The 9265-nt window shown below is 44.1% G+C and overlaps 1 protein-coding gene across 1 annotated transcript in view; it reads right to left on the bottom strand.

Moving 5' to 3' along the window:
* Positions 1-9265, bottom strand: part of aldh4a1 (aldehyde dehydrogenase 4 family, member A1) — a 16485-nt gene extending 7220 nt beyond the window's left edge. The window contains exons 1-9 of the mRNA XM_020612192.1: positions 8877-9265; positions 5965-6058; positions 5779-5871; positions 5537-5584; positions 4683-4838; positions 4097-4246; positions 3111-3185; positions 1427-1614; positions 650-723 (exon numbers count right to left, since the gene is read on the bottom strand). Coding sequence (XP_020467848.1) covers positions 650-723; positions 1427-1614; positions 3111-3185; positions 4097-4246; positions 4683-4838; positions 5537-5584; positions 5779-5871; positions 5965-6058; positions 8877-8917 — 919 coding nt within the window. The 5' untranslated portion in view covers positions 8918-9265. The remainder of the gene's footprint in view (positions 1-649; positions 724-1426; positions 1615-3110; positions 3186-4096; positions 4247-4682; positions 4839-5536; positions 5585-5778; positions 5872-5964; positions 6059-8876) is intronic.

The raw sequence follows: 9265 nt of genomic DNA, 5'->3' as shown, positions 1-9265 counted from the left end.
CCAAAAAAAAAAAAAAATGGTATGGGCATTCAACATTAGGTGAGAGAGAAACAATATTTTGATTTTTCTGTATGTCCTGCACATGTAGGGAACTGACAATAAAGATCTTGATTTTAACTGATCATCACTGCAGAGTTTCACATTGTCCAGGTGCTGATGTTATTTTTCTGGTTCCTGACTCTTTATACTTTGTTACATTCACAAACTGAGAAGTTAAACTTTATTTATTTAGCCTAAAGTGAAAACTATGTGGGCGGCAGCTTCAGTGTGGTTAAAAAAAAAAAGTCTCAGTCTAGATTCGGTTTGACATCAGTCAGATGTGGAATGATTTGCCAACAGCTGCTGATTGGTTGAAATGTTCGACGTCAAGGAGACAAAACAAATGATCAACCATTACATTTTCAAGCTGCAACATGTGGCATCGTTAAATGGGGCAAACATCTGTGTGAACTCAGATGTTAAAGGAGTTGGTTGTCAACATCTAAAGAGAACAGCTGTTCCTAACTTGTCAGAACCCTTATTTACAAAATGTGCAACATGCACATCTGAACAGTTTTGTGTGTCATGTGAGCGCCTGTCTGAATGAATGCTGTTTCCCCGGCATGGTTTTTAATCTAACACTGATGGTCAGTGTCTGAGGCGTGCTCACCTCCAGCCAGTCGAGGGAAGGTCCTGTAGGTGTCCAGGTTCTGGGCCACCTGCTTCCAAAGACGCTTAAACGTCCTGAAACACAGATTTGATCAGCTTCAGAAACAGTCTGATGAAGCTGTTCACACCATCACATCATCTCGACACTGTTTCAGTTTCACTGGGTCTCACGCTGAACATGTTCATATCACACTGAGACTGTGATGCAGCAGCTTTACTGAAAATACACTGAACTATGTGACCTGATGTTTCCTTCATTACTTAGACCTGTGCACAGGTGTGTGTGTGCGTATATTCAGGTGTTAATGAGGGTGAACACAGTCATGTCAACATACTGTGTGTCATGCTGCCCTCACACACTGCAGGGATTTAAACAACTGAATGGCGTATGTGCAGAAGAGGAGATGTTAAAACGACCACATGGATTCTGATCTGACGGCGCTCGCACAGTCAGAGAGGAATCGGATCTAAGAGCACATACACAGGACTCGGATCAGATCTAATCTGAGGACATCTGGTTTGGCCTCTTCAAACTTTTGTGGACACATCAGGTCTGGGACACTTCGGCTGGGATGTGGACACAGACTAAGACACATTTTCCAGAAGCACCAGCAGCTGCTTTGTGCCACGTCATCAGAGGAAACAGAGCCCGAGTCTGTTGTTTTCTTCATACCTGGTGTTGAGCTGAACATCAGGACTGTCTCCACAAAGCCAGCAGCACTACATACAGTAACCTAGCATCCAGGCTGGCCCCACTCATACTAATGAAGCTCCTTACGGAACACTGCCGGTGAAGTTGATGCCTGCCAGGTGCTCGGAGGAGGTGATGGTGTCTCCGAACACCGGGCCGTTGGCTGGCAGGAACTGGATGATGTGTGGGGGTAGACCACACTCCCTCAGCACTGTGTAGACAGCGTAGCTCGCAGAAATGGCCATGTCACTGGGCTTCCACAGGACTACATTACCCTGGAAAACAGGAACGGCTCCAGAGTCACAACAAACAGCAACAGATGACGGCTCAAATCACATCGAACCACAGACGACTGTGCAAGCAAAGCTTTCTCCCCACACAGCAAAATCTCTTCAGCATGAGTCTGTTTACTGACTGACTGTCAATAATATTCATTATAAGGCATGGCAGTAACAGTAGGTTAGACTGTCCACCTGTGGAACCATCACTAACATCAGAAGCCATTATTCTTACTCGCCCTTTAACCAATCAGCAACGCCATGTGAGCAGCTCTGCAATGCTGTGCTCACACACAGTGGCGCTTGGAGCCAAATGCTAACCTACTGATGTTCAGCAAAGATCAAAGATTTTTATTGTCAATTCACTATATGTGCAGGACATACAGAAAATCAAAATAAGTTTCTCTCTCACCTAGTACTGAATGCCATACCATTTAAGAAACTAAAATAGAAGAAAAGTAGAGTAAAAATAGACTAAAAAAGAATAAGAAAACTCAGTCAAAGTGATTAGGATGAAACTAAACGGTACAACCTAGTAGGCTATGACTCAAACCCTGTACAATCAGTGACAGTAGTGCAAAGTGCCAACAGAAGCTGATATGGTGGTAAAAACAGTCAGCAGCAGATTCACATGTAATATAACAAGAAGGTGGAATGTAGTGGGTTTGTGCAAAATAGCAGAGGTAGTCTCTTTATGTTCTGCGTTGGGTCACAGTCCAGGGGCCGGGGGGGGTAAAGGACAGTGTTCAGGATCCTCACAGCCTGGAGGATGAGGTTGTTTGTACATCTGGTGGAGTAGGCCTGAAGACTCCAATACCTTCTCCCTGAGGCAGGAGTCTGAAGTGGGAGTGTGCGGGGTGGGAGGTGTCATCAGCAACGCTGATGGCTCTGTGGGTGAGGCGGGTGTTGAAGATGTCCGTAAGGGAAGGCAGAGGGATGCCGATGATCTTGCTGGCTGTTTTCACTATGTGTTGCAGGGTCCTTCTGCAGGAGGCAGTACAGGCTCCGTACCACACAGTGATGCAGCCAGTGATGATGCTCTCAGTGGTGCCCGGGTAGGAGGAGCGCATGATGGGGGGTGGGGCACTGGCTCTCCTCAGTTTGTGGAGGAAGTAGAGGTGTGTTTGAGCCTTCTTGGCCAGCGTTCACCGTAATGTTCACCACATTGATTTAACATGCTAGCATGCTAACATTTGCTAATCAGCACAAAGCTGAGGCTGATGGGAATGTCATTAGCTCTGCAGGTATTTGGCCATAAAGCACAAGACTGGACCCACTCACATGTTGACCACATAATGCCGTGGGTACAAATACTACAAAGACCTGAATTATAAAACGCTTTGAGGCTCCTTACTTGTCCCTTGTTAGCTAAAACATAATTCATTATCTGCTACAGGTCTACGGCCAGCAACAGTTAACTATTCTGCAAGTCATCACTTGTAACGCATCAGAAAACACCCTATCGCCCGTTAACCAGTGCAGGAAACACTCACCATCAGAGCCGGGGTACTTGCCAGGTTTCCACCAATGGCAGTGAAGTTGAAAGGAGCTACAGCTGCTACAAAGCCCTGAGGAAAGGTGGGGAGAGACAAACATTAATAAGAACGCAATTGATGCTTGTTTCCTTCTGTTAGAAGCAGAAAAGGCAGATCTTGTACAAAATAATCTGCAGCAGTGTATAAATGTGTGTCTGTCTCCTGCATCCGGAGGAACAGCATCTGTTCAATACCTCTTGTTGCATATTTGTCATACTCAGAGGACGAGCTACAGCCTTTATAACTGATGAAGTGAGACCAGGTTTAATGTGGGTATTTCATCTTCTGGCTCTGAGCTGTTTTGAATGAGTACAAGAAAGTAGCTTGGATATATGACCCTCATGAAATTCTGTTTCTCTTCGTCAGCTGACTGACCTCATGGTAGTGAGGTTCCACAGGTCCGTCCTGGCTGAAGCCACAAGACGAGTGTGTAGCCACACTATGGAGTGTTGCCAAAAATCTGACACAAACCACAATGACGGCACCAGTGGAGGTAAATCTATTTGATCAAAACCACAAACAAGGGCAGTGACAAATGCAGAGCTGTGGTTTTAATGGGACTGTGTGTACATGTCAAAGGGTGAACTTACTGCCAGTCTCCCCTGACACACCTCCCTCCTACTCCTCCTAATTTAATGCCAGGCTATAACACCTGTACACAGATCTGTTACTGGGGCTACGTATGTACCGTTTCATTTGTGTCTTTGAGCCAGGAAGAGCAGCTGATGGGAATCTAATGAATAAAGTGAGATGAGGGGTGGAGACCTGTTACACCAGACTCGGTATCACTGAACCACAGCCAGACTGGTTTATAGACCCAAAGCATTACGGTACGCTGTCCATTTAAAGGCAAAACTTGATTTTGTACCATGGTCATCAGTTTTCCTTGGCAGTACAGTGGACAAACACGGTAGTACACAGCATTAGCATGTGATGGGTTGTACCTCCAGGCCACGGTACAACATGGTGTTGGTGCTTCCCCCAGCGTCTAATGGCTGTTGTTCCTGTAGCTCGACCGCGTGCTTGCTATTAAATCTGAAGAAGTCGATCAGCTCTGCAGCAGCATCGATCTCTGCCTGGACCACCGTCTTACCCTGAGGCCCAAAACCAGGACACACAGAAATACTCACACTTTGTAACATGTCAAATAACACATGGCTGTGAACACAGCTACGCGCTGCACATGCTATGTTTTGGTCTGCGTGATGTGGACCATTGTGCCTCTAACTCTGACTGACACAGAATCTGAAATCTTAGAGTGACTGGCTGGACACCAGTCAAGGCCGATCACTCTGAAAACCAGTCATTTAAATGGTAAAGGGACTGAACTTGTTTAGCACTTTCTATCACACCTGGACAAAACGCTTTACAGATTCACACATCCACCCATTCACACAAACACCAGGAGCAACTTGGGGTTCAGCATTTTGCCCAAGGACACCTCGACATGTGGACTGGGGAGAACGGGAATCAAACCGCCGACCCCTGAGCCACATCCGCCCTATTTGGCTCTCATCATGTCTCTTGCACCTGTCCGATCATGGTCTTGGCAAGGAGCTCGGCTCTCTTGGGTCCACTGATGATGTCAGCTGCCTTACAGAAGATCTGGGCTCTGTCCTGGACCGGCTTTAGGTCCCACTCCATCCTCGCTGCTACAGACGCCAGGATGGCTTTGTTGATCAGCTCCTGTATCGGCACATTCACGCAGAAACAAACAGTCGGTAGAGGCTTGGCCCGTACAGCTCATTACAAGTTCCCGTGGAAAACAAACAAGCAAGCAAACAAAAAAAAAAAAAAAAAAACAGCAACATATAACCCATGAAGTTACACTTTATAAAAACAGCAGCCTGTACTGAGGACGAGTTGGTTCTAGTGTTGAAGCCTAAACAGTTAAAGAAGGATAGATTTTAATCCCTGACAGCAGCTTCTTATAACCTTCTGACCTGCATTCTGTCAATGATTCCTTCAAGTTGTATTTATTCATTTTCAAAAGAGCTTTCAAAACTCTATTGGGTTTTTCCTATAATAACAGTAAGGTCTAGACCGTACTTTGTAAAGTGTCCTGAGACAAATAAAAATAAAATTAATCTGAATTTGAAAAAAACTGACTGTTCACACAGCCTTAAACACATATTCTGGACTTATCTAGACTGGTCAACTACTTCACTACTACTTCAGTATATCAGTTCATGAATGTCAGTCAGGACATGGTCCAACAGAGCAAAACCTATAACGATTATCTCAGATTTGTTGCCTGACATGTAACAAATCTGCCTCTGATCTCATTTAAAAGTTGTTTTAAAGGCCTACATTTTTGTGTTAACATTAGATTTGGGGGGTTGTTATAAATATGCTACAGCGTGGTTCAGTGAAACATAACTCACCTTGTCAGCATAGCAGAACTGTGCCACCTTGTGTGAGTGGTTGAACGGCTTTGAAAAGAAAAAGAAAGTTTATCGTACACCAGTATTACAGAAGTAGGCAGGAAAAACACTGGAGCGTCACACTCAGTCCAGCTCAGCTGCAGCAGACTGGATGTTTCTCTGACAGAGAACATTTCACCAGCTGTACAGGACGTCTCAGTAGTGATTCCCTGTGGAGCAACAGGCCACAGAGCAAGACTCACAGATAACTGATATCTGATGTCACTGGTCCACACATGTTCGTCTCCGACCACACATGGAATCTCCTCCGTCTTCCCCTTCAGACTGTCCAAGGCCTAAGTAAATAGAAACCGAGTTACAGCTCGTGTTCAGGGAGTGTTACAGTCAGCCCATATCCGTGACTGCTGGGAAATCAACCTCCTTCTCACCTTCAGCAGCTCTTTCCGTTCTGCACTCCCCTCTCTGAACTCCAGGATTGGCTCATTTTTCACCGCCACAGCTGCACAGGGGAAGCTCCTAAACCTTAGGAGACAAACAGAGAGATTCTGTATTCACTCCCAGTGTTTCCAGTCTGAATGGAGCCGCTGCATCACCTGAGCTGACTTTAACCAGTCAGGAACCTCTTGGTCACGGCGGGAGGGTGTTGACCTCCTTTAACGAACAGACGAGAGCTCAGGGTTTGACTTTGATTACCAGTTTGATGAGCACACCGCATGCTAATCAATGAGCTGAGGTCAGTTTTTATCTTCAGTTAATGCTCTGGCTCCCAAACGTTTCATGTCCCAGTTAGAAACCCGAACAAAGCAGATGCCTGCATACCAAAGACACCCTCTTTTGCTTTTTTAAGTGTTTGTCAGACAAAACAAGTTTTCACTTTGAGGTGTGAAAAGTTCAAATGAATCAGCTAAGGCCTGACTCTGACAGATCAGGCGTTAGCTGCTACAGCCATGTTAGACTTTCTTCTTCACTGACCTTTAGACATTTTCTTGAAATGGGGCAAAATTAGAGCTGTGGTTTTCTAATGAAAAACTTTTCATGCTCAATTCAGTTACCCTGACAGTGACCCCAGAGCAGATCCTTCACAGATGATTAACTACACCAGAGTAAGCTTTCTGACCTGAAGGTGAAAGCCAACAGTGGAGGAGGGGGTGGGGGTGGACAGGCAGCTGCTGCTCGGACAGACATCCTCACATACACTGTGTTCCTACAACACAGACAAACTTCTCTCCCTGACTGAGCTGCTGCTGAGCCTCTGCAGCCTGGAAACCAGGACAGACAGATGTCAAACATCTGGAGTCAGGGGAGTTTGTACAGGTGTGACAAAAACAAGACAAAGTGTTGGTTCTAAGAACCAGAACAATGTGGATGTCCGTGAGAATCGGTCCTGGTCACTGTAGGTTTCCTGCTCCTCACATCGGCACTGAAGGTGTCCACCCAGAAGGCGACCATGCTAGAAGAAATGAGGGTGAAATACACACACCGCCCTTCTATGTAAAACTCCACTCCACAGTGCGTGTGAGGCCCAAACAAGGCTTTAGCTGTCCCAGCGAGCCAATTCAAGTCACCAGCTTTCAAAGTTAAAACTATACGAATGAGGGCAGACAAAATACACAGTCCTTTCTTCTCCACGGCCGTGCTGCTGCTGCTGCTGCTGCTAACAGTCTCAGGTACAAACCCCTGTGGCCAGAGGGCAGGTGCACCTGAGTCAATCATTTGTATCTATTTTTGATCATTCTGAGGTTCAGACTGTTCAGACGTCATGAAGCTTTCATTATTTTCTAACATTTCACAAATCCAACAATCAAATCAATAAAAAGAGAAAAGAATCAGCAGATGAATCTATCATGAGGCAAATGAGCTACAGCTCAAAGTAGCTCCACTCTAACCGAAAGCAACAGTACATGAAGGCACCAGTAATACTATTCCATATGCCTCATAGATACTTTTAATATTTTATTTGCATTTTCCTAAACATACTCACATACGTTTAACTGATTAAGATTATTTTTAATGTGTGGTAATACTAATTTTACTGACATTAAAGATGCAAATACTACTTTCATCGCTACAAAAAAAAAAAAAAAAAAAAGAGATCCTGCCTTGCACATCACAGATCAGATGTTTCAGCAATTAACAGACTAATCGACATTCAATCATCTGATTAACTGACTAATCATCTATGGACACTTCAGGTAACAACTTCAATAATTATCAGACTGCCAGATGATAGACCAACTAATGCTGCAGCTCTGCATCTCAATCTGCATAATTCATGACATGAGCCCACTACTCAACCTATACATTTGGTGAATGTGCATTGTTTTCTAGGATTTGAGCTGGTATTTATTTGTGTTTGCCATGAAATACCCTGCAGACTACTACTACCTTGTGATGTCCACCTGCCCTGCACCTGTGTGAGGTGTTGCAGCATTTCAGCTCATCTTAACATGGTTGCGCCACCTGACGACCTGGTTACACAACCAGTTAGGTGCAGTGGTGGAAGAAGTACTCAGATTCTTTACTTAAGCAAAAGTAGCAATATCATATTGTAAAAATACCTGATCTCTGTAAAAATTTACCTAAGTAAAAAAAGTATTATCAAAATATACTTAAAGCAGCTAAAGTATTCATTATGTAGCACATTACACATGAATGTATTTCATGTTATTTATTGTGTTATAATGACTGTGCACATCACATTTAAGGTAACGTAAAGCCATGTAACTACTTTACATGCTTACATTTTGAATGACTTTACACATTGCTGGGTAGCTTGTGAATGTTCCACCAGGAATAAACAAAGTTTTATGATTATGATATATGTTGTATTAGTAATCAGATTATTAAAAGTAACTAGGAACTAAAGTGATGAAATAAATGTAATGAAGTAAAAAGTACAATATTTGGCTTGAAAACGTAGTGAAGTCAAAGTATGCAGTAGCACAAAATTAAAATATACAAGTACAAAATTGTACTTCAGTTCCTTTCCACCACGCACATGGCCACATGGTCACCGCTGTTTACTTCAGCTAACAGGTATAACTAAAACCTCTGGTTAAAGAGGCAAGGTCAAATGTCAAAGTGTTTATTTGTCATATGCACAGTTAGGAAACGTGTTTCCCTGTACAATGAACTTTGCTGTCCACATGAACGCCACAAAATACTAATGAAATATAAAGTAGATAAATAAGTAACACAAATCTAAGGCACTTTAAGCAGCAAGTGAAGGAAGCAAATAAAAATACAACAAGAACACAATATAATGCAGAGAGAATAGCTTAACATTAGCGTGTAGCAGGAGTCTCGTGTAGACTCATGTGAGGCGACAGTTGATACCTACCCCCTCCAGGAGCGACACACCGCGGACCTCACACGGAGCATGGTCCCAGTGCAGGCTGGCCACACGGAGACACGAGAGACACGGAGTCGATGAACCGTCCAACACAGGCAAATAGCCGATCAGATATCGATTATAGCAGAGCTGATGGACACAGCAGCAACTGGGTGACTCCACGCCGGCCACCACTAACTGTTTGCGGGGGTGAGGTTTATTTTTTAATGTCACATTGTGTTTCACTTCCAACACGTTGTCGCAGTTTTACACCCGTTTAACAACAGAAGATAGTACTTCCGACACGTCTGAACAAAAGGCAATGCCTGCTGTATTTGTTAAAAGTGTAAATGTCTTTGAGGAAAAGTCCCCCACCCCAACCTCTGTGAAATGGAGCG

The sequence above is a fragment of the Monopterus albus genome, unplaced genomic scaffold (assembly GCF_001952655.1).
Source record: "Monopterus albus unplaced genomic scaffold, M_albus_1.0 scaffold121.1, whole genome shotgun sequence".
Lineage (NCBI taxonomy): Eukaryota > Metazoa > Chordata > Actinopteri > Synbranchiformes > Synbranchidae > Monopterus > Monopterus albus.
This window is presented reverse-complemented; position numbering and strand designations above follow the sequence as displayed.